This window comes from Mauremys reevesii, linkage group 23 (assembly GCF_016161935.1).
Source record: "Mauremys reevesii isolate NIE-2019 linkage group 23, ASM1616193v1, whole genome shotgun sequence".
Lineage (NCBI taxonomy): Eukaryota > Metazoa > Chordata > Testudines > Geoemydidae > Mauremys > Mauremys reevesii.
The window spans coordinates 11,895,576-11,921,026 of NC_052645.1; the positions used below are offsets into that span (position 1 = coordinate 11,895,576).

Consider the following 25,451-nt stretch of genomic DNA (forward strand, 5'->3'; position numbering starts at 1 on the left):
GTCAAAGCTTATAGGACAGGAAAGGACCTTTCCTCTGTCCCAGCTGGCATCATGCGAGATTCACCCGCCTGACCTCTGGGAAATGGTTCCTGTAAATATTAAGAGAGAGCAGGGTGGGGGGGAGAACCGCCCTTGGATAATATGATGAGATAGTGAAGACCATCCGTAAGCTGCTGAGCCTCCATAAAACTCCCCCCATTCACACTGACTTCTGGCCACATCTGCTCCCAGGTTTATTTTTATCTGAGTATTAAACACTGCAGGAAGCATGTCTGGCACATGGCTGCCTCTGCGTGCACCGCAGGGCTGGCACCCAACTGAATCCTGGCTCACGCACACCTGCATGATGGGAGGCTAGCATGGCCCAAGCATCACCTTGGCCTTGGGCAGTGGGGGCACAGGCTGGCACCTCTCTGCACATGCACTGTACTATCAGCATCAGCTGGGATCATGCCAGGCCTTGTCCTTGCCAAGGCGGGACCAGAGGCTCAGGGAGATGAAGTGATTTGCCCAAAGTCACATACCCCAGTGAGCCGCAGAGCTGGGACCAGAACTGTCTCCTGACCCCCAGTTCACTCAGCCAGGCAGCCTGGGTCTCCCTGCCTCTTATTTAGAGTCAGTGAGATGTTGGATGGACATGACTTACTGGCAACATTTCTCTGTGGGGGAGGAATGAATCTGTTTAGAGGACTCAACACGGACCAATGGCAAAGATCCTGGGGCTTTAAGGACTCCAGCACCAACCAATGGCAGAGAGCCTTGGTTTGATAGTGGCTGGTGATTGGTCATACAGCTGAGACTTGCCCCTGTTCAGCAGGGAGCTCCTCTCAACTCCCTGCTTTGACATATCCCCCCTCCCACTATGCAGCCAGTGGCCCTCCAGGGACCATTCATCCACAGAGGAGTCCAGGTGGGTGGGGTTATGTACAAAATAAAGAGACATTTATTGTTATCAGGTAAAGTGCAGCCATCATTTTAGTTTTTCACTCTGAAGCCAGGCAGCCAAGAGGAAGAACAGCCACCAACCCAGCAGAACTGCACCAAAGAGGCGGGTGCAGGGGAGATTACAGCATGGAAAAGCCCCGGCCCGGCTGTTTGACAGACAGCAACACCGTAAACTACAGTTTGAATCCCAGCGCAAACAACAGGAGGCCAAAGCTCCAGGAGTGTTTGTGATGAGAGCGATGCTGCTGCAGCTGTTCAGGGATGGGGGGAAAGAGGTGATGTTTTATACCCTGGGCATTTTGATGGCCAAGTCAGGGATAATGCTTTGAAGCCTATAAGCGAAGGGCGGCATTTAGCAACTGCCCGGAACGTTATTTGAAAGGAAGCTCTGCTCTGAAATACAGCCATGGATGGCAGCGTAGGCACAGTCCCAGCCTCTGCAGTTCGCTGGACCTCAGTTCTGCAGCAAGGCCCCTTGATTCTGCATCATTCTGGTAGAAATTCTGTCCCAGCTTCGGATGAATTAAAGAATGGAGACAAAAGGCACTTGGAAATGGTGGGATCAGCCCTTTAGCTGGATGTTTCTGCTAAAATGAGCAGGCGTTAAATAGTAATGTTGCTTTTGGACCCTCATTAGTTTTCAGAGTTAACATCCCACTGAGGCAAACAGTTCACACCTCTCAAAGCTATTGCTTCAGACTGGTTGCACACTCTGGTAGATACCCCTGCATCGGTTACACTTGGGCTACAATTGTAAGATTTTTGTTCGTAACTGTGAGAACTAGCAACGATTTTCTCTACTGGAAGCTGAGATTATGAAGCATAGTTCTGTGGCAAGAGATGCATCCCATGACTGACACACAGGGCCCCAGTCAGAGCTTTTCATGTTGTTGTCTCAATAACTCCAGGTCAAATCTGCTCAGTTTACAATTAACAATTGTTGTTGGTTTTTTTTTCCTTCCAGCACCTCAAACTCTCCCTGGGATCTGACCTGAACTGGGTTCTTCTTGTTCACACACCACCAGGAATAAAGACTCTAAAGCTGAAGTGTAGTTTGCAATTCTGTTGCTGATGCACGAACCAGGAGAGAAGCCAGTTCGCTCTCCCACAACAGATCTGGCTCTGATGCGGTAACAGAGGTGAAAAGTAGGAAATACTCATTTTCTGGCAGTAAAATCTACACATGGGACTCAGAAGTTACAGGGGCAGATCTGTTGGCTGCGATTTTTCAGGATGGGAGCCTGATTCTAATCTAGTGTGTCCCTGTTTTACCCTGGCAGTGCTCTCTGGAGTTACTCCTGATTTACACTGGGGTATCTGAGATCAGAATCAGGCCATAGAGCCGCCCTTTCTGCATTGACGGTGAGCAGAGTGACAGCCCGGCACAGCCCCATCGTCTACGGAGATGTCCCGAACTGGGTTTGGATTTTCCAAAGAAAGCCACACAGCAATGTTAGGTCTCTTGCAGTGGGACTGAATGGCCAACTCTTTGTAACTCTCTCTCCTGTTCTCAGTAGACCCCAGGGCACATGCAGGATCATCTGGCTTTGAAAAACGGCTGATGTCAGAGACACACGGTGGATGCACAGGACTCTCCAGCTGCTGACTGCTCTGGGACATAGGTATCGAACAGGGGCACTGAGCAGGGGAAGAGTATTGGTCAAACAGCACCAAGAGGTGGCAGGTGGCAATCAGTCTAGAGTGACTGGCAGACCCGGCACTAACCCATCACTGGGCCAGCACTACTTTCATTTACAGGGATGCACTGCAAAAAGATAGATGCCTATGCACCAGGGCCCTAGTCTGTTGTTTAATGGGAAACAGGCCTAGCACGCTGATGCACATTCAGACTTCCTGGACCTCTCCTTTGCCTCCTGCCCTGGGTTTGCTGCCAGGTACCGGCACAGCAGGGGCTTTAAGGAATTGCTCACCCACTTCACTTTCAGCTAGAAATGGGCCTGGGCCACAAGGCTTAGATCCGGATCCAAACTGCCTCGAAGTCTGGGGAATTTGGATCAAGATTTCAGTCCCGGCCCATCTCTGTTTCCAGGCTCGCCTCGTTCTGCCTCAGCATCCTCAAAAGGAACCAGCTCGGCAGGCACTTGAGAGCGCTCAACGCATTAGCCTGATCAGGGAGAGGAGGGGCTACTGCCTCTCTATCTTGACATGGTCACCGGTCATCCTTCTGCGGTAGGTGGCCAGGAAGATGTCGTTGTCCCTGGGGCAGTCATGGTGGCAGGAGCACGTCTTGATGAACATTAGCTTACGGTGGAAGAAGTCCCCTTCTGGGCACTGGAACTCCACCTCCGCAGTGCTGGTGGTGTGGGGCGTGCAGCAGCGGCCGTCAGTGCAGCTACCGCAGAACTTGGGCCGGTAAGAGCGGACGCTGGTGCAGCCCGAGAACTCAAAGCGGATTCCCCGGCGGGACTTCGGGGTCCGCACGCACTTCTTTCCTTTCTGAGGAGAGAGCAGCAGTAAGAAAAGGGTTAACCCGGCAGGACGGCATCGTGCTATGGAAAAAAGCACCTGTGGGGGGAGTAGAAAAACCCTCAGAGGAAATACAAGTGGTTTTGTTTGGGTTGAAATTCATTGGTTTTCTAGGGAAAAAAAATTCAAAATGTTTGAGTTTTTGGAAACATTTTTTGTTTCAGTGTCGCTGGCTCTATTGGGGAAAAATAAAGCAATGAAATGTAGCTGTGGGGAAACAGTTTTAAAAAGCGAGAAGTGGGATTTTTCCCACCAAAATGAGAAAAAAAATTAACATTTTTCCAACATTTTAAAACGTTGGAGGTAAAACGGGGATTTTCAAAGAGCTCAGAACACTTTGGTGAATCGCTTTGATTGAAGCCAAACACCAGTTTTCACTGGATAGAGATAGAGATATAGACAGATCGGTATAAAGTGTTTGACCGGCTCTAGCTACACGACCTGATCCTGCCCCATTGATGTCAATGGGAGTGGAGGGTGCCCAGCGCCTCTCAGGACTGGGCCCTGTATGAGATGCAGTATTAGGGGGAACTGATGTTCCAAACATCCCCTCGGCTTTGAGGGCTGGAGGGGTGAGGCTACGTCCGGTAGTGTGCTTGATGGACCGGCAGAGCGAGCATCCCCGGCCCAGGCCCTCTGGATCAATACGAGTGACACCTGCCCATGCCAGGGCTGAACTGGGCCTTTGAATGTCAGCCAGGACGGGTGGGCAATGACCAGCATCTTGGGGGATGAGCTGGTGGCCTCCTGAGCTTGAATTCATAGTTTCATAGATTGTAAGGCCAGAAGGGACAATTGGACCATCTAGTCTGACCTGGATTGAACTGATGTGTGTCCCAGGCACACGCAACCGCAGTGCTGCCCATGCCCAAGGCCTCTGCGATGGCTGGAAATTGACCGCTGTGTGTTCAGCCTCGTCCTGCTTTGTCCTACCCACTCCAGCCCTGCTCCTGCCCCATCTAGTCTCACAGACGCTGGTGCCCCCCGCTCCCAGCTTCCACCAGCAGCCAGTACCTTGATGATCTTCTCCCTGGGGAAATCGCAGGGCCGGACCATGCAGAGCCTGCTCTCCTTCTCCAGGCGGCACTGGGGGTTGTCGTTGGTGACGCGGGTGGAGATGCCCATCCCACAGCTCTTGGAGCAGGCGCTCCATTCGGTGGTCTGGACTAGGCAGTTCTCCTGGAGGTCGTTCAGCTCAGGCCCGGGCGCTGGGTTCCCCCTATAAACTGACCCAGGTCAAGAGGGACACCAGAGAGCGTTCAGGAACCTGGCACAAGGCACATTGCCAGGTGCAAAGCAAGTGACCATCTGGGGCCTTGCTCTGCTGGGCCGCTCATGAGCTGGCACTGTCGTGCTCTCCAGCAATGGGGCAGGAGGGGCAGTAAGCGAGGCCCTGCCAGAGCTGTTCGCCCTTTCACTACGAGAGTCAGCAGGGTCTGGTCTCCTTTCCCCGCTTCTGTCAGCTCCAGACAGGACCTCAGCTGGAGCAGGGTTTCAGCATCAGGCCTAAGACCCCCCCCTCCCCGCAGGGGCTGAAGCCCCCAGACCCATCAGGTGCCTCCTGCAGGGCTGAACCCCCAGCGTGCGCACCCCAGCTCTCAAACGTCTGAAGAAATGCAGCTCAGAGGGCCAGTAAGTTTGGCCACACCCGGCTCATGACAACAAGCTGTAACCCACTAACCCCCCTGGGTGTCCTATGACTGCAGAGCGCTAACGGGCCACTCTACCTGGAATGGTCCCCTGAAATCGGTGCTAACTCCTTACGCTAAACGATCTCTTCCACCTGTGTGGCTCAAAAGCTGGCCTCTCTCACCAACAGAAGTTGGTCCAATAAAAGAGATTCCCGCCCCCACCTTGTCGCTCTGCTCACCTGCCAGGGCCGTTTCCTGGCTGCCCCCTGGACAAATCCACTCCTCGCAGCACTGGGTTGGGAGTTTGACCCGGAGGGGGTTCGGGCAGGCCGGGGAGGGGAGCCGCAGGTCGTCGGCGCACAGGGGGATGCAGCCGATGGCGCCGTCCATGCAGATGCACTGCAGCTTGCAGGTGGGCTGGAAGCTCTCGCCGTTGTGATAGATCTTCCCCAGCAGGTCACAGGTCGCCCCCTCGTGGGCTGTAGGGAGAGATGATGGGAGGGGGGAGAAGGGGAGAGCTGATGGAATGATTCAGCAGAAACGATCCAGGTGCTGAGGGCCAGGTCTCTTCCTCCAGGGGATTACGTGGTAACCAGAAATCAAAGCATGTGAACATCAGCTCCCCTGTCCTGAGATCTATGAATCCTGGGGGTGTAACCTGATCTTCCCACGGGCATCCGGGGTCCCAAGCAGCCAGGTTAGAGTCTTTTCCTTGCGTGCCGGTGCAAGGGGAGCCTGAGTTCACCAGGGACCAGGCTGCGCCCCTCCCCCCAGGGTAAGCAAGCCCTTCTAATTGAATTTGCATGGCTGGACAAGGGCAGCTTCACCTGCAGCGAACTGAGCCCCCATCCAAAAATGAGGAGGGCTGGATGTGACCTCTCTGTTCACAAACCCATCGAGCAAGCCAGTAATGCACCGGGGTCATTTCCGGTGCAGCTCTGCTCGACGCTGCATTGACCAGCCCCACCTCTGAGACAGGCTGGTGAAATCCTGTCTCTGTGCGGGGGATGGATGGGTGCCCTTGAGGTCTGGTCCAAGCCTCCGTCGCTACGGTCCAGCTAAACGCTTTGGATGGACAGTGCTGCGGAAGCACGAGATGCTGACGTTTTAGGTTGCAGCAGAGGGCACTAGCCCCCTGCAGGACTGACCAGAGCATCGAGATCTACACGGCTGGGTGAGTGCCCAGGCAAGAAGAAACTGGTGGCTCCAGGAATCATGAGGAGCGATGAAGCAGCTGGCTGACAGTTCCTGTGGGCAGAGCTAGTCTGAGGCCTTATAAATCCCTGGAGGAAGAGCTACTGCCTGGAGCTCTCTGTGGTAGAGAGCCGGCCCCCTCATGCAGGACAGCAGGAGTTGAATAGGGACGGGCTCAAGACCAGATCTGAAGCACCCCAAAGCTCTGGGTAGTTTGGATCCAGTGCCTTGGTTTTGCTCCATCGCTTAGGGCCAGATTGTGAACCCCACTGACGAGACTATTCATGTGAGTTACGCCCCCTGGGGCTTGCTCTGTGTTCATACAGCGCCTAGCACACTGGGGTCCTGGCCCATGACTGGGGCTGCTCGGTGCTACCATAATGCAAATAAATAACTGCTCAGCAGGGTGAGCACGTGGGTCACAACCTGGCTCGCAGTGATCAGATCAAACTCTTTGCTGCTAGGGCAGCTCTGGCTGACCCTCACTGACCTGGTTCTTTCAGAGACGGATCTGGGGAAAGGACACAGCTAACCTGGTGCAATTGGAGACTCTAGGATCTGGCTTACTGCACTATTTGGGGTATTCCCGATACTGCGCTCTCCTTTCTGAAACTCGTCTTCCGCTCCCCATCCCCAGCTGCTCGCTGAGCTAATGCCAGACAGGCTGATGTTCCTTGGAGAAACCTCTTCTCCAGTCGGATGGGCTGCTGAGTGCAACCAGCTCTTCACAACCACCCAACTTGTAATCAGCCTCCTCTTACCCCAAAGAGTTTCTCTTGCCAGGATCTAAGAAAGTGCCCAAGCCAATGGTGTGGTGCACGATGCATTCCTGATACGACACACTAGCCAAAAGCTTTGCTGCCAGTTACCCCTATCAGACAAAAAGGCAACATTCCTCTGAGGGCAGTCGATTTCCCACGTTTAAAGGTGGCTTGCAAAAGGAAAAAGCAAATAGGGTTTGTATCCGTTCAGGAATTCTTCACGTCATAAAAAAGGATCCTTCTCTGCAGCACCATTTTTTCCCAGTAGGTGCCTGGACCTCGTCTACCCTGATTTTCCTGAAAGAACCTGTGTGACTGGAGACTTGGCAGGGTTGTGACATCAGCTAATGCAAGTGAAACCCAGTCCAATCAAAATCTCACTTTCCCTCCCAACTGTTTGAAGCTGCTTGTTTTCCACTTGTTTTTGTTGATGTCTATTCAATTCAAAGGTCTGGAAGACACTTGGGAGAAATGTGCTCTTTTTTAAAGACCGTCCATACCAACCCTTCAACGGAGGGCTGAGAAATCTTCCAGTTCATGGCAGAGACTTCCAAGTTCTCCAGCAAAGCCAAGGAACATCAGACATAATGTTCCAGATATTTCTAAGCTAAGGAGAACAAGTAGACCCAGCCCCTAATTTAAAAAAAAAATCATCTTTATAAATCATAAAGCAGCAAAAAAAGGCACAACCCACTGTCTTAGCCACAGGACCAGCTTCCCTCATATGTTCCACAACTACACAATGGTCCAATTTAGCTTTACCGCTGACCCAGGTAAAAGGGCCATTTACCTCGGTGAGAATGAACCCTAACGCTAAACAGGCACCCCGTCTTTGCAGCATTAATCTAAAGGCCTCCCCAAAACCTTTCTTGCTTTGGCTACCAAGTGCCAATGCTACAGCAGTTGATCTTAGTGCAATGTTGCCCGTGGTGCATCTTTGCAGAAGTTACACACACTGCAGCCCCAGGTGTCAGTTTCCAGCCTCATGTTTGTATGATTGATTTTAACACTAACCCAGCACAGAGCATTGAGCCCTGCACTACACAGCGTTCTGAGAACAGTCCATGTTGTCATGTGTTCCTGAAGGGCTCGTTCACGTCAGGGGGGTGCTTCCACCTCAGATGAAAGTGCCTCCCCTTTCTTGAACTCCTTTTTCTGCTGTGGAGCACATAGTTCTGGCTGATGTGTGTTCAGACACATGGATTCCTGCCACTCGCTGTGGTCATCCTTGTCTATGGACCAGGGCTTTCCTCCGTTTATATGACATGTAGGCACAAACTGTGTGTGGTGATTGCATATTTAAAGCGTGTAATATTCTGTGGCAGCATGCAGAAGTCTTGTAACGTGGAAGCCAGTGTTTGGAGATGGACATACCGATGTGCAATCGACACACACTTAAAGATCCATACACTACACAAATAAGCCTGCTGACCATGAATTGTTCTCACCTCTGGATTTCCTGGGGAATCCTGTCTATGTATCTGTATTTTCGGCTTTAAGCTCATTGGGGAAGGAATTCCCTCTAGTGATTTATGCACACTGTTCATAATCCTTATCCTCTTTGACTCCCCCCGTTTCTTTTCCCCTCATGCCAAGGCTGGTACCAAATTGTGATGGTTCTCCTGCTAATATTTCTAGAAGCTCCTCTTTCCTTCTCCTGTCCCCACTGCCAAAACCCTAGTTCACACTCATCTGGATTCCTGTAAACTTCTCTTCTCTCTGTCCAATACCCAGTAGCTGAAGTCATCTTCCACTTCCACCACTCCATCTCTCACCCCATCCTCAAGTTCCTTCACCGTCTCCAGCTGCTGATGTGCTGAGATATCAGTGTGATGGTTCTGACAGGGTTAGTCAAAGCCATTAGGGTGCACATTTTTCTAACAGATGCTCACAGATTCTAGGCTGAAATCCTGGCCCCACTGAAGTCAATAGGATTTTTGCCAACTAATTTTAATTTCCCATTTTAAGGTCAGAAGGACCATTGTGACCGTCTTGTCTGGCCTGCATAACACAGGCCACAGAAGTCCACCCTGTGATATCTGCATCATACCCATATCATATGTCGAGCTAGAGCACAGCTTTTAGAAAGACATCCCATCTTGATTTAAAGACTTCAAGTGACAGAGACTCCACCACATCTCTTGGTAATTTGTTCCAGTGGTTAATAATCCTCACTGTTAAACATTTTTTTCCATTCTGAATTTGTCTAGTTTCGACTTCCAGCCACTGGGTCTAGTTCTGCTTGTTCTATGCTTATGTACGTGCAGTGACCAGGCCAGTTGTTATGAGAACACCACAAACTCCAGATACAGTTAGTGGTATGTTTCTATTACCAATAGTTAGATAGATCAACTCACACAAATTAAAACTGAAAAACGTATGCACTCACCTCTAAAGGCCCAACCACAGATGTAACAAGTGGGGAGGAAAGAAAATTAAACAGATCAAAGAAAATAAGACTGATCAAAGAAGAGGACAACTGGCTTTTGCAAGTTAAACTTGCCATCTGAATTCTTGCAAGCAAGTGAAAAATTAGCACATAATAGTAGCACAATAAAAACAGCAGCTGCAACAAGTAACCTGCAACTCTATCGCTTCCAACTAATTCTGAAATACTGTGGCTGGAGCACTAATGAGAGCTAGAGTTAAGGTTGTGTGAACGTTTCTATTACAATCCCCTTTTCAGTAGTTTAAAAGTTTCCAAAACTTTTACCTCTCAGGCAGTTTGTTGTAGCCGTGATAGTCCCAGGATATTAGAGAGACAAGGTGAGTGTGGTGATAGCACCCACGGGGAAAAAATAGTAGGTGCTGAGCACCCACTGGCAGCCCCTCCATCAGCTCTCCCCACCCCACCCCCCACCCCAGCCTGGGCCCCTGCCGGCCCCCCTCCCCTCCCCCCCCCCTCCCTCCTGCAGCTGTTCATGCCATTTGGGAGGCAGGAGAGGAGGAGGGGACACAGCATGCTCAGGAGGGGAGGGGCGGGTGGGAAGAGGGGGGGGGGGGGGTGGTGGGGGGCAGGGAAGAGGAGGGGGGGGGGGGGGGGCCTTGGGGGAAGGGGTGGAGTGGGGGTGGAGCCTGGGACAGAGTCCGGGGTTGAGCACCCCCCCGGCACTTTGGAAAGTTGGCACCTGTGGGTGAGGTCATATATTTTATTGGACCATCTTCTGCTGGTGAGAGAGCCAAGCTTTTGAGCTTACACAAAGTGTGTCTAAAGTGGGAAATTAAAGGTTTCCCAGGCCTGAAGAAGAGCTCTGTGTAAGCTTGTCTCTCTCACCAGCAGAAGTCGGCCCAATAGAAGATATTCCCTCACCTACCTTGTACCCCTCAGGCAGAAATTCTCCAGACCTGGTGTCTGTCCAAGGGCAAATTTTTTTGGAAAGTTTGAGCCAAAAATGATTCCACTGTTTTTTGAGGAGGAAAACAAAGAAAAGGGGGTGGGGGGGAATATACTTCCTCCACTATGAAAAAGTCCTTATTTATTATTTTTTATACAGTCCTACGGGCACAGTGGCTCTGGCTAAAAAGCTGATATTGGGCAGGGATGCAGTAGCCTTCGCTGAGAGACGCTCCAGGAGGGGTCTGGTGAAAACAGGTTTGCATTTGCTGTTATCAGGAGTCATAGAAGCCAGTCGGCGCATACACGCTTTTGAAAATGATCTTTTTGGCCATTTCTATTAATGTTTTGAACACAGGAAGGCTGCGACATCATAAACAGACTGGAAATAAGGTGTAAATTTATAACAGTGAGTGTAATTAACCATAGGCACAAATTTACCCAGGGTCAAATCTGTGTCATTCCCTCTAGGTCTTCATGCCTCTTCCTAGCTGATTATTATTAGGGTTGGAAGGGACCTCAGGATCATCTAGTCCAACCCCCTAATCCCTAAGCGGCCCCCTCAAGGATTGAGCTCACAACGCTGGGCTTAGCAGGCCAATGCTCAAACCACTGAGCTATCCCTGGTAGACTCTCCATCACTGACAATTTTTAAAATCGAGCTGGGATGTTTTTCCAAAAGATCCGCTCTAGGAATTACTGGGAGGCAGTTCTCTGGCCTGTGTTATACAGGAGGTTAGACTGGATGATCACAATGGTCCCTTCCGGCCTTGGAAACTATGACCACGTGTGTCCACTGGATTTAAAATGCTACCGATAATGTGACAGGGTAGAGAATTCTGCTCCGATTACGAAAGTAACATTACTTTATAATAACAGTCCAAAATGGCCTCAAGCATTGGGGGGCGTCCCGGCCTCTCCTGTTCTCTGCCCGTGCCTCACAATGGATTAGTTGCCTGAGGACTGAAATGTTTTGGTCTAACTAGTGTCTGGTCTGTGACGTAAGAGGTCAGAGTAGACGATCCGACGGTTCCTCCTGGCCATGCACTCAGTGAAACTGAAAAACGTTGGCGTTTACAGGAGGCTCAGTGCAGAGACTGATGCCATTGCTGGAGAGTCTCAAAAGACACAAAGAACATTAAAGCGACCAACCCCCATTGGAAGTCAGTCAGATTTAGGCACAAATGGGAAGTAAGGCCCTTGAAAATCTCCCCCACTAAATTGTAGCAGAAAAATCAGTTTCTCTCTTAGTGGGCAGAGTTGTACCACAGGGAAGCAGAACTAGAGAACGGGGCCCCTTTGGTTTGGGATCTGACCCAGAAATCCCTGTTGGGACTAGAGGATGGAGCTCAGGGTACCCTCAACAGGCCGTGCACTGGGTTTAATCCCAGGAAAGCAGAACTAGCTCACCGGTGCTAAGAGTGTGATATATAAAAGTCAATGGAGAGAGAGATTTTGGATCCAGGAATCCAAATCCCCTGCCCTGTGACTTCATGTGAGGAGTCTGTATCCGTGGGCCTGACTTGTGCCATCTAGTCAGTCACACACTTTTTGGTCCATCAGTTCGTTTCAAAGGGGTCGCACAGGCCACGTAAGGCGGCCACTTGTCTGGTCTGCCATTGTGTGTCCCCTAAGGCAGGTTCTGATGTCCCTCTGGCTCTCCCATGGTCTGTGGGGCCTGGGGGCAGGGCAGCTTCACACGGGAGGGATACGCAGCCGCTCACCTAAGCAGATCCCGACGTCTCTGTGGATTTTGGAGAAGTTGCAATGGAGTCCCTTGTGGTGATCGCAGGGTGTCTGAAGGGAACACAGCTCGCCCAGCTGCCGGGCACACACTTTACAGCATCCGCAGGCATCCCACACGTGGCTGGTGCCAACAGGGCACTGCAGCGGCTGAGAGGGGCACTGGCACGGGTACGAACACGGCTGCGACTCTGCCTGGAGGACAGACAAGCCATGAAAATAAAACCCTTCCTCTCACAAACCACCAGGGTGGAGAGAGTAAAAGTGCATGAATCTGCTGCCCCAGCTCCAGCAGGATAAACCCACCTTTCTCTCCCCACTTCCCCAATCCGGGTACCAGGAAGGACCTTCCATGCAGCTCCAGATGAGCAATCCCCTTACCCTAAAATCAAGAGGAGTCCAGGAAAGAGGAACCCCCTGGGAGGCAGGGTCAGCTTTAAACACTAAAATGGCAAGAGAATGCTTGGAGTTCCCCACTCTGTGGAATTGGTCCCCTTCCCTTTGACTGTATCAACAACAACATACCTGGCTCTTTCATCAGTACATCTCAAAGCACTTCACAAAGGAGGTCACCATTATTAATCCCATTTTACAGATGGAGAAACTGAGGCACAGAGTGGGGAATGGATTGGCCCAAAGTCACCCAGCAGCCCGGCCAAGAATAGAACCCAGGTTTCCAAATCCCAGTGCAGTGCTATATTCAAAAGGCCACATTACCTCTCCAAGTAGGCCCTCAGAGGTGAGCCCTGCCTTTAGGGGGTCCTTAATGTAACCTCCTTCCTTGGGACCTTGCAAAAGTAATGCCATCTCTGGTCAAAGGACTTCAGGGTGCCCTTCCCTCCTTTCAAAAACCCACACTTCAGTATTCCTGCTGTTTGATTTCACATGGTGAACAAGGTTGGGCTGGGTCCGAAGGATGGGAACGCTCGAGGGAAAACCCGGGATGCTGTAAGTGATGCTGGTGATACAGCAGGTGGCAGCCTTCCCCCAGAGCCAGTGCTGAACCAACCCCCCAGCTGCTGTACACAGCATGGTTTGGATGAGATGTGAAACCAGGGTCACTAAAGGTGCTAAATTTGCAGTCATTAAAGAACCCCCTTTTCATTAAAAAAAAAAAAATCGGTGTTAATCCCACCTGGGTAACTACATTCTGCCTACCAACATTCCCAGTATGTCGTTTCAACAGGGATATGGAACAGTTCTTCACTTCCCATGTTTAACTGCTGTGTCATGCCTCTGTGCACCACTAGTCATCTGCTATGTTCCACCCCAGAAGTGGCTGCAATTGCAGTGACAAAATGATCTTTGAGTATTATCTGCATGTGTCAGTTTAAGCTTACAACACGTTTTGAGATATCAGTGTAAAGTAACAAAGCAACCAAGTTCATACGTATCTGCTCTTGTATCATACCCAACCCTTGCCGGTAAAGCAGCTTCCTTGCGTGTTTTGTTTCGTGACCAATAACAGTAGTAAAACTTCTCCAGCTGCTTTGGCTGTTGTTCCCAACCGCTGTCCTAACTGAACCTCACATGGAGCTAGGAGATGCCAGCTGCTTTACACTCTTGCAACAAGCAGCACAGTATAGTATAGGACAGGGATTTGGCTTAATCGTAACCCACAAGACCTCACCAAGTCTTACCCCATTCAAGAGGAATTCATCTAATTCGCTTTGAAAACTCCTAGTGCAAAATCTTCTTGTAATAAATAACACCGCCTTGCTGCCTGTAACACACCCATTCTCAAACCGCGGTCGAGAGCTGGCAGGATCCTCCCTGTTTCCAGCTGTGAGGCTGCATTACAAGAAGCTGACAGTACTTCAGTGCTTTCCTCTATTTTTCATAGATGCAATTGCTGTAGTTGCCAAAGGGGCAAGTTATTCGATCAAGACTGGGTGAAGAGGTGGGTACAGGGGAGGATTATGAATGGGAGTGATGTGTGTCTGCCACAATATCAATATTAAGATGTGATCCGTGCACTGAAAAGGTTAGCAGCAGCAGGCGCTCTCCAACACTGTGGTGGCGGCAGCCTATTTAAAGAAACGTTCTCAAAATGTCTCTGTTTTTTTTTTAAATTCCCAGTGACGACAATCTTAGATTAAACCCAACAAAATTTAAATCACTTCCTGACCTTGTCACTGTCCGTGCTGATTGCCTCCTTTCCCAGCTTCACACACAGAAACTGAACTGCTTTGTTTCACTTTTTGTTTATAGGCAGGTTAACTTTCCATTCAAGAGTGGCAGAGAAAGGATGGTCTGGTGGCTACAGCAGCACAGACCCAGATAAGCGAAGTTCTCTTCCTAGCTCTGCCACAGAACTGTTGTGTGACTTCACACCACGCATGTCACCTCACTTTGGTACGCAGTACACCTGGCCCCAGTGTGTATTCAGACTCCAATCTGCTCAGGTTTTGTGTCTTTTAACTCCTGCTAGCCTTACAGAGCCAACAGAAACAACAAGGAGTCCGGTGGCACCTTAAAGACTAACAGATTTATTTGGGCATAAGCTTTCGTGGGTAAAAAACCTCATTTCTTCAGATAAAGAAGTGAGGTTTTTTACCCACAAAAGCTTATGCCCAAATAAATCTGTTAGTCTTTAAGGTGCCACCGGACTCCTTGTTGCTTTTGTGGATACAGACTAACATGGCTACCCCCTGATACTTGACACCATGCAAAAGCCAACAGAGCAGCAAGTCAGCTGGAGTCTTTTCTGGCTCATCCACTATCAACAGTGAGCAGAGACAAGGAGCCTGTACGGTAGGGAACGCTAGTGCAGACTGGGCAGGGCTGAAGTGGCTACCTGGAGTCGCCTCACTAGCACCTTCCATAAGTTGTTCCACTTTCATGCCATATTAAAAGATGAATTATTCTGCAACATGCCTGAAGACACTTCCTCATTCCTGCCCATAGACTTTCTTCTAGAAATTGCCTCGATACAAAGAAGATGAATCCAGGTCTGAAGTTCAGCTCCAAACTTCCCCAGAGAACTGAGCAGGCGCTTTGCAACAGACCTGTGCATAATACAAAGTACGTTTTTAACAGGTTGTACTGCAGAGGTGGGTGGAACAGGAACCCAGGCAGCAGATCAGACAATGTACATTTCATCTTTCTCCCACCCACAAAAGTCACTGGCCCTGAAGTTCCATGCTGCTGGAGTTTTCAAGGGAGGGGGCCCCACTTCTCTTTAAAGGCCTGATCCTGCTTCTGTTGAAGTCAGTGGCAAACGTCTACAGACTTCAGTGGAAACAGAATTGAGCCAATATTATGGATCATAGCTACTGGAATTGAGAAAGAAAAAGAAGCCAAAAAAAGATGACTGCCCTGCCTCTGGTTTTGCTGGCAGCTCTTGCATGCATCACAAACATCATTTGCAAAGCAGCCACTCCCAGGAGCCCTGAGCACTGTCTGAGCTGCAGTTGTGTGTAAAAAGCTGACTAGCAGAATCACATCTCCGAGCTGCATATATGATCCTCATCACTGGCTCCCAGGTCCCATCTCCTTAGCTCACAAGTCAAAACAAGATTTTCCTAACTGCTGGCACCGCAGGCTGAACCTAGGTACCTGGACGAAGAGAGACGGGTAATGTTCTTTTTGCTTCACATAACTCTTAGCACTGGTGAAGAATCTGGGGTGGGGTGGGAGAAACTGGCTCACATCTCTGCAGCTGCTGGCTCTGCAGCATGGATAGCAGGGAAATCTTGGGACCGATCAGTGAACCAAGCAGCTGTAACACCAGGGAAAGAGCAAACGCAGGCAATGACACAGGGTTCTTTATTTTAAAAAACCTGCTTTTTGGACCATGATCCCATTCAAAGAGGTGGGAAAGGGTATTGTAAGGCTCACATAAATATTTACAAAGCACCCTGGGTGCCTGGGATGAAAGGTGCAAGACAGGTATGGTTAATGCTCTTTGTATGGTCGGACACTGACGAGGATAAAGGAGGCAAAGCGTGATCATTCCAACAGTCCTAACACTGGATTTAGGGTGACCAGACAGCAAGGGTGAAAAATCAGGATTGGGGGGAGGAATAGGAGCCTATATAAGAAAAAGACCCAAAAACCGGGCCTGTCCCTATAAAATTGGGACATCCGGTCACCCTAACTGGATTAGTTTGGATAACAGTGCTTTACCCTCCGTTACAGGATTTCAAGGCACTGATAAACTAGGCCTTACAACACCTTTGTGTGGTAAGTAAGAATTGCTATCCCCTTTTCACAGATAGGGAAACCGAGGCAGGGAGAGGTAGTGACATGCCCAAGGTCAAAAAAGTCAGTGGCAGAGCTGAGAGCAGAGCCAAGGAATCCTGAATGTGAGTACTCTGCTCTAACCACTAGACAATAATCCTCGTCAAGACCTAGGAGCAGAGTTCAGGAGCTCCTGCTCCTCTGTTCTAACCACCAGATCCTTGCTCCCCTCCCAACGCTAGGAAGAGAATAGGAGTCCAAAGTCCCATCTTCAAAGCACTCAGCAGACGCTTGAGAACATGATCTCATTTGGATAAATCAAATTTGTGGCCGAAGTTTGACTGTAAAGTGTTTCAGAAACGTGTGTTGCTGTAACACCCAGGAAGCTGGGTCACACACCAGGACCTCATTGCGCAAGGAGCTGTACAACCACAGAAGAAAAAGACAGTCCCTGCCCCAAAGCATTTGCTAATTTCCCCTCTGCACAGAAACTGCCCAGCCCCTGATACCATTGTACTATAAGCATCTCCATACAGAGATCAGCATTCTTTCTGTTTGGACATCACGGAGCACATTTTTGGTGCAACTAGCAACAATCAATACACAGAGTTCGTCTACCTAAAGCACTTTGCATACATCAGTGCGATAAGCCACAAGAATCTATTTAGATCCATAGCTGCTGGCGGCATGGACCTCATCTCCTTACTAGTCTGCAAGGTGATTAGTACAATTTGGGCCCTATAATAACAAATCGTCATCATTAATAATGCCCCTGCTGCTGCCATTTGGATTGTGGTCACATCCAAAGGCCCCATCAGAAACGGAGCCGCATTGTACTAGGTACGGCACAAAACACAGCGAGACACAGTCCCTGCCCCCACAGAGCTTCCAATCCAATTTCTCTTTCAGATTTCAAGCTCATGGTTTCCAGGAGCAAACAAACAGCTGTTTTTCTTGGCAGGAAGGACGGCACATGGCTGAGATATCAGAGTCTTACCCCTAGCAGTGCCGCACATTTGGCAGGTAATGCTGCGGGGAAGTTGCTTGATCTCTCTGTGCCTTGGGTTTCCCTCCTGTAAATCGGGGATAGCAGGAGAGCACGGGGGAGCGTCATCCACATGTGTTTCCGAAGTGCTCTGAGATCCTTGGACGGAGAGCACCACGCAGGTCACTGTGTGTGTGCAGCATGCCGTTATGAGTGTTATTTATCTACACAGTGCATTGGAATGCTAACTCCTCCTAAGCACTGTCAGAGGCAGGTGACAGCTGCAACAGTTAGGCTTGCTGAAAGCATTCTGCAAAACAAGGCACTGCAAAGCTCCTCCAGTAAATAAAACGACTGCAGTACAGTACATACCCAGCCAGGCGCAAGGAGAAGGAAGAGAGACCAGGTTATTAGCCCAAAGCTGTCACGCATCCTGAGTGAGGGGGTGGGGTTTCAGAATGACAACTCGCTCGCTCCCCGCTCTGTTTGGAGAATGTTGCACACGAGCTCCACTTTAAATAGCCTCCTAACGGGGTGTGCCCTGCACTTGAGTGACAAGCTGGAGAGCGGCCCAAACTGGGTGAACCAAAAAGTGTCCGAATTCCAGAGAACGTTAGCAGATTCCTGTGTGCCTGGTGGTCACGGGCTGCTGGTGGAGTCTGGGACTCGGCTGCATTACACTTGGGGAAATCAAATCGTGGCCAAAAAAACCCTCTTTGCTAGGATTTTATTATTATTACTCTCTCTTTAATTCTAAAAGTATGAAGCCTGAAACAGCTTCCTCCACTCCCCCTCTCCACCTTCCTTTTGGCCACAAGAGCTGTACTCTTAAATAAATGAAGCTTTGTTGGGCTAATCTTTTCCCCTTGGAAGGGGAAGGGGAACGGGAACGGACAGAAAGTGTAGCTTTGTTAGAAGCCAATCGGTACCATACGTGATAGTGCATCCTGGGCCTGCAGACCAACCCGGCCCAGGGGAGTCAAAGCTACAAGATAACAGGGCCTGAACCCAATGCTCCTGCCTAGGGTGGCTTCTTGCACGGCATGGAAATGAAAGGCGACAGGGCAAAGCTTGCTTTTAAGGGATGGCAGCTTCCCACAATGTTTTAATTTGGGTCACAAAATGGCTAGAGGCGAAGAGCACACACCTAGGGTGACCAGATGTCCCGATTTTATAGGGACAGTCCCATATATTCAGGGGTTTGTCGTATATGGGCATCTAGTATCCCTCACCCCCATCCTGATTTTTCACACTTGCATCACAGTGCATGATCTTTTGGGTGATTAATCGCTGAAATACAGGACGTAAGAACATAAGAATGGCCAGACTGTGTCAGACCAAAGGTCCATCCAGCCCAGTATCCTGTCTACTGAGAGTGACCAATGCCAGGTGCCCCAGAGGGAGTGAACCTAACAGGTAATGATCAAGTGATCTCTCTCCTGCCATCCATCTCCACCCTCTGACAAACAGAGGCTAGGGACACCATTCCTTACCCAGCCTGGCTAATAGCCATTAATGGACTTAACCTCCATGAATTTATCTAGTTCTCTTTTAAACGCTTTTATAGTCCCAGCCTTCACAACCTCCTCAGGCAAGGAGTTCCACAGGTTGACTGTCCGTTGTGTGAAGAAGAACTTCCTTTTATTTGTTTTAAACCTGCTGCCCATTAATTTCATTTGGTGGCCCCTAGTTCTTGTATTATGGGAACAAGTAAATAACTTTTCCTTATCCACTTTCTCCACACCACTCATGATTTTATAGACCTCTATCATATCCCCCCTTAGTCTCCTCTTTTCCAAGCTGAAGAGTCCTAGCCTCTTTAATCTCTCCTCATATGGGACCCTCTCCAAACCCCTAATCATTTTAGTTGCCTTTCTCTGAACCTTTTTAATGCCAGTATATCTGTTTTGAGATGAGGAGGCCACATCTGTACGCAGTATTCAAGATGTGGGCGTACCATGGATTTATATAAGGGCAATAAGATATTCTCCATCTTATTCTCTATCCCTTTTTTAATGATTCCTAATATCCTGTTTGCTTTTTTGACAGCTGCTGCACACTGTGTGGACATCTTCAGAGAACTATCCACGATGACTCCAAGATCTCTTTCCTGATTAGTTGTAGCTAAATTAGCTCCCATTATAATGTATGTATAATTAGGGTTATTTTTTCCCAATGTGCATTACTTGACATTTATCCACATTAAATTTCATTTGCCATTTTGTTGCCCAATCACTTAGTTTTGTGACCTAGTGTATCCTATACAGACAGAGCGTGGGGTCATATAAAGGGCAGCCTTTACAATCCAGGACAGTTGTTTTGCTTACACCTGCCTAGCAAGGCAGAACACTCCCACGCAGCAGGAGATGAGAAGGAGAGGAGAGGAAGGCTGGGAAATGAACTCAGGATATGTATATGACAGAGGGGAGTAATCTCAGGTCTGGCATACACTGAAAACTTAGGTCAACATAGGCTGTGGCTATCAGGGGTCTAAAAAAACCCACCCCCCCTGAGTGCTGTAACTATGTTGACCTCACCCCTGGTGTAGACGTGGCTAGGTCTACTATGGAAGAACGCTTCAATCACCTTCGCTACTGTCGCTCGGAGAGGCAGAATTCTTACTGGGATGAAAAGCCCCTTCCGTAGCTGCAGCTTGCAGCTATGCTACAGGGTTACAGAGGCATAGCTATGATGCTGTAGGCAGGCTGCTATTGTCCCCATAGATTAGATGAGCCCAGAGTCCATGCTGGCCTGGGGAGTGACAGACCAGGCCTGGGAACTGGATCCAGCGTACTGTGGTTTGCACCAATCAGGTCCCTCGGCTTCCGTACAGTCCAAGAGCGGCACAAGGTGGCACTTTTGATTGGTCTGGCCTCAGAATGCTGGGAAACGGCGGTGTGGGTAGCAAGGCAGGGGATCCAGGAACTCCTGACAGGTTGTTCTGGCTCTGCCACTGAGTCACTGTGTGCCCTTGGTTAAGTCTCTTCACCTCTGTCTCTGAGTTTCTCTATCTGCAATATAGGCATAAGACAACAGGGCAGAGATAATATGCTGCCTACCAAGGGTGCTGGGAGTTTAAATGTATACTTTACTATTTCTCCATTGTTTTTCAAAGGTAAAACACTCAGTACTGTTAGTAAATAAAAGCACAATAACATTACACATACATACAACACCAATATGAGAACCATACCTAACCAGGGTTCCTAACAACAGAGCCATTTATTTTCTAAGCACTGCGCCAACATTGACTAGCCAATACTCACCACCTCCACGGGGGCTCATCAAATATAGTTATCCCCATTGTACAGATGGGGAAACTGAGGCGGGTGGGTGTAGCTTGTCCCAGAGCTAGTCATGTTTGGGATTAGAACTCAGGAGTTTCTTGGTCAGTCGACTCACCCATGCCATTTATAGCTAACACAGCAAACCAGAAATGAAACTGCTACGGAAAATAACAATCACCCATCAAAACTTTGCCTTACTGTTCCATGAAGCTGCTTAGCAGCCGTATCGCATCAGGGTAAATTCTCAAAAGGAATCGTTAAGCCGACATTTAAGCAACAGCATTATCTCTACTGATTGAATATATTGGGCAGCTGCCAACAATGTTGCCTGTTGCAAAATGTGCTGTTTAGAATAGAAACAGTTTTTCCCCACACATTGTCATATGTTCTATGCTCCTTCTCTATTTATTCAGGGCGACTGTGTGAAAGCAGGACCTTTATTCCTTTGGAGTGCATACATACAGAGAGGAAGGGTGCACTCACGATTAGATCAAGAGTCTGGAGACCTGGGGCATGATTCTCATCTACACTAGAGCCCTTTCATGTTGCACGGGCAGCGTCGAGGGGCCATAAAGGGGGTGAAAGACGGAGCCCTTTGACAATATGCCCAGTACAGGGGGTCTCCCTGGCCAGTGTTGGCTCTACCCCAGCCCTGCTTCCAACCCCACTGGAAGGGGTGTGGACAGAACGCACTACACCATGGCCATTCTCTGCCTCCCGCACTCACTGAGGGGCAGGGAAAGCAGAACAGAAGTAGGAGCAGCCCTGAGGCTGCTCCAACTTACTCCAGGTCCTGTACTGGGCCCTCTACAGCCTCAGAATATAGGGAGCGCAAAGGTGGCCTAAAGCAACATCAAGTCTCCCCCCTCCCCGTTTCCTGTCTCCGAATGGGACCCTAGATTCTCTTCCTTCTTCAGAGTCGCAAAGTGAGTTAGACGAGCAAGTCGCTTGCCCTCTGTTTTGCCAACGGTAAGACTGGGTGTTGTGACGTTTCATTCAGACTTGTAAAATCCCTTGGGATCCTTGCACAGAAGGCACCAGTAAAGTGCTAACCGCATTATCTGCTCCTCCTGCTCTTCTCCCACCTGAAGATCAATGATTTCACAATCATTTTCATAGCAGCTGGTTCTGACGCCACAAAACAGAAGATTATGTCTCTACACAGAGGAGTTAATGAACTGGAAGTGGCATAAACACACAGTGCCCAGCAGCAGTTACAAGACAAAAGCAGTCTAGCCAGGCATTGATACAAATCTGGGCTTGGAAGCTGCTGCACCTTTAAGCTGTGCTTTAGTTGTGCTGTCTAATACCCGCTGCTCAAAATCATACTCTGCAGGACATGCACAAGTTGTAAATAAGAGAGGCTGGGGCAGGGCCTTGTGCACCTCTGTTCTCATTTTCTTCTTGCAACAAAGAAATAACCCACATCTGGATTGCAAATCATTTTGACCACGTTGTAGCTGTGACATCTGTGCTTCTGTAAATCCTAGACACTTTTGTTGTTGCTCAATAACTTACGGCGATCACCACGGTATAAAAGGCAGCACAGTCTATTGAGGTGGGGCTGGGAGCTCTGGGAGTTCTAACCCTGGCTCTGATACAAACTTGCTGCATGACCCTGTGGCCACGCCCTGGCTCGGGGATGATAATACTTACCTACTATCAGGGATGTGCGGTGGAGCAGGCAGCACTATATAAATATTATCAGCATAATTATTGTTAAGCAGCACTGAGCATGTTTTCAGCACACAGCAAAAATAATCCCTCTACGGAAAAAAAATATTGTCAAGGTGAAGTTACCAGTGCAGGCCTTTGCCAGTGGTCTGCGTGCATATTACCTGGCGAGAATGTTGCTAATAAAACGTTCACCGTGTTAAAAACAGGCAATGCTGAATTAAAGTCAACAAAGCTGAGTATGAATCCACAGTGTGCCCTTGTTGCCAAGAAGGCTAATGGCATTCTGAGCTGTATAAGTAGGGGCATTGCCAGCAGATGGAGGGACGTGATCATTCCCCTCTATTCAGCATTGGTGAGGCCTCTTCTGGAGTACTGTGTTCAGTTTTGGGCCCCACATTACAAGGAGGATGAGGAAAAATAGGAAAGAGTCCAGCGGAGGGCAACAAAAATGATTAGGAGGCTGGAGCACATGACTTATGAGGAGACGCTGAGGGAACTGGGATTATTTAGTCTGCAGAAGAGAAGAATGAGGGGGGATTTGATAGCTGCTTTCAACTACCTAAAAGGGGGTTCCAAAGAGGATGGATCTAGACTGTTCTCAGTGGTAGAAGATGACAGAACAAGGAGTAATGGTCTCAAGTTGCTGTGGGGGAGGTTTAGGTTGGTTATTATGAAACACTTTCACTAGGACGGTGGTGGTGCACTGGAAAGGGTTACCTAGGGAGGTGGTGGAATCTGCTTCCTTAGAGGTTTTTAAGGTCAGGCTTGACAAAGCCCTGGCTGGGATGATTTAGTTGGGGATTGGTCCTGCTTTGAGCAGGGGGTTGGACTAGATGACCTCCTGAGATCCCTTCCAACCCTGATATTCTATGATTCTGTGAAAGTAGCACTTGCCAGACAACATCTACCATCTTCTGGTAGCAGGATTGAACACAAGGCCTAGTGACTGAGATCCCTTGCCTATACCATCAGTAGCTCAAGGACTGAGTTGTTCCTCGGGGCATTGGACAAATTAAAACCACGCCTGGTACTATCAACTGAGCTATTCACCTCCAGTGCCAAAAGCCAAGAGAACATTAAGACTGAGTGACTCAGAACCTTCAAAGTGAGGAAACACCCAAGTTAGGAGCAATTTGTGTCTCTTCTTTTTGCCTGAGCTGTTTTTAATGAAGGGATAAAGACGTCAACCCAGTTTAATATCTCCCTGGAGCGAAGAATGCTTGGTGTTTAATTCATTTAATTGTTATGCTCTTCTGTGCGTCACTCTCAATGTCCTGCTAATGGCTTCTCTTGAATTTGTTTTTATTAATTTATTGAAAAGAAGTTTGGATAATTGCTAAAAACTTATGTCACGCTGCAGAGTGAATATCAGGCAAATAAACACCATCAGAAACCAGAACAAGAGCACCCTGGTACAATTCCTTGGAGCACTCAGGTGCTGAAGGAATATCAATAAGATGTTACTGTTTCCTTCAACCCTTGATTTAAAAAATATTGTCCCGTCTGCAGGGTGTTCAGTGGCCCGTATGAAATGTTGATGGATCTCGGGACAGTTCCTCATGGGAAGGGGTCCACAGCATAAAAACTACCATCATAACTGGCCCCCTTGATAGCAGTCTCCAAGGAGGGAACGGGCCGGAGACTGGACTTCCCTCTTGACTAATTATGAGATAAAAAACCAACTCCAGTTACCTAACTCCCCTGAACGTTGGGGATGAGAATAAAACTAAAATGGCTCAAGCCATGATATTTGAATCCAGGTCCAGGTTTGGATTCAGAACATTAAGTTGTAGAAGAGTTAAGCACTATGAAGTAGGCCAATCCCTAGGTAGGAGAGGGAACCTGGATCTGAATCAGCTGCAACACAAAATCCAACCCGACAGGCAACCCAAAAGCACCCTTTGTGTTATCCACAACTATTTGAAACAGAAGTGGGACAAACACAGAGCCTGGCATCAGAATGTTCACATAAAACGGGAGCCAAAAAGAAAACTTGTTTGATTAGACTTCGTAAAAACAAAAGGATTTCTGTATGTTTCCATATTTATTCTCAAGCCCTATGTAGGGGTTCTCTGAGTCAGGGATGAGTCACACGTGCAGGGCAGTGGAGGATTTCATTCTCCAAAGCAGTCAACTTTAACCAGCCTTAAAATCACTTCACATTATTTTAAAAGTTGATACCTGGCAACAGAACACATGGCTTTTTACCAGCAAAAATAAAAATAAAACAAAACAATGTTGAGGTCTGAGGAAGGGCAACAGAAATGATTAGAAAGAACCTATGTTGGAGTAAACTCTCTGTGTTGGCAATCAGTCCAATTCATCCCTGTGGTAACTTCACTGACCTCAATGGAGTTACACCAAGGGTGAATTTGGCCCTACGAATAGAACATGCTGAATTTCATCCAGCTGGATGAAATTCATAAGCAGAGAATCCAAAAAGCATGTGGATTCCATTCCTTTGTCTTCCTCTTTCCCAGATTCAGGATCCAGTCCAAATTCAACGCCAATTACAGCCATCTTGGTGAGTTCAGCCCAGTCCCACTTGAACTAAATTATAGAATAGATTTATAAAGTATAGATTATAAAGCCAGAAAGGATCCCTAAAATCACCTGGTCTGACCTTCTTCTACATGTTCTTACTGCACAGTCTCTGCTCAGGAGACTCATCCAATAGGGTTACCCACCAAGGATTAATTAAATCCATTTTATCATAAACTCCAATGAGACAGTGGAGACTTGGGGAGAGAAAACCTCAAGAAAGATGCAATGCTTCTGTGGATACTAGGGCTGTGTGGTTGTGCAACATATCCAGTCTATTGCTGTGAAGCTCTCTCTTGAGAGCTAAAACAGTCATCCCATTTCAATGGAAGTGAAAAACAAACCTGACATATGAATTCACTGCACTGTTGTGTCGGCACTTTAAGCTGGCAGGCAAAAGTGATACATAAAGGCAGGCTCAGCGCACAGCAGCAGTTAAAGACTGCTCGCTCTCTGACTCACACGCAGGTGGGAAAGGCGGAAAGGGTGGGAAATGTCACACATCCCCTGTCCATCAGAGCCCAGGGATGGAATCCTGTCTCCACTCCTATTGACTTCAATAGGGCCAGGACCTGTTAGCTTCCGGGGCACGCTGCAGCATCCACCTTTTGGGCAAGATTGTGTCCCTGGCTGAGAGGTTATGTAATATGTGATATATTTACATTGGTGCGGGGTGGAGCAGCC

At 48.7% G+C, this 25,451-nt stretch overlaps 1 protein-coding gene across 1 annotated transcript; it reads right to left on the bottom strand.

Moving 5' to 3' along the window:
- Positions 1-999: 999 nt before the first annotated feature.
- LOC120389023 (CCN family member 2-like) lies at positions 1,000-17,732 on the bottom strand. Its single transcript, XM_039511154.1, has 5 exons — positions 17,635-17,732; positions 12,077-12,290; positions 5,303-5,542; positions 4,447-4,658; positions 1,000-3,402 (listed from the first exon to the last, which is right to left on the bottom strand). The coding sequence occupies exons 1-5, from the start codon at positions 17,692-17,694 to the stop codon at positions 3,091-3,093; spliced, it is 1,038 nt and encodes a 345-aa protein (XP_039367088.1). The 5' UTR covers positions 17,695-17,732; the 3' UTR covers positions 1,000-3,090.
- Between the last annotated feature and the right edge of the window lie 7,719 nt (positions 17,733-25,451).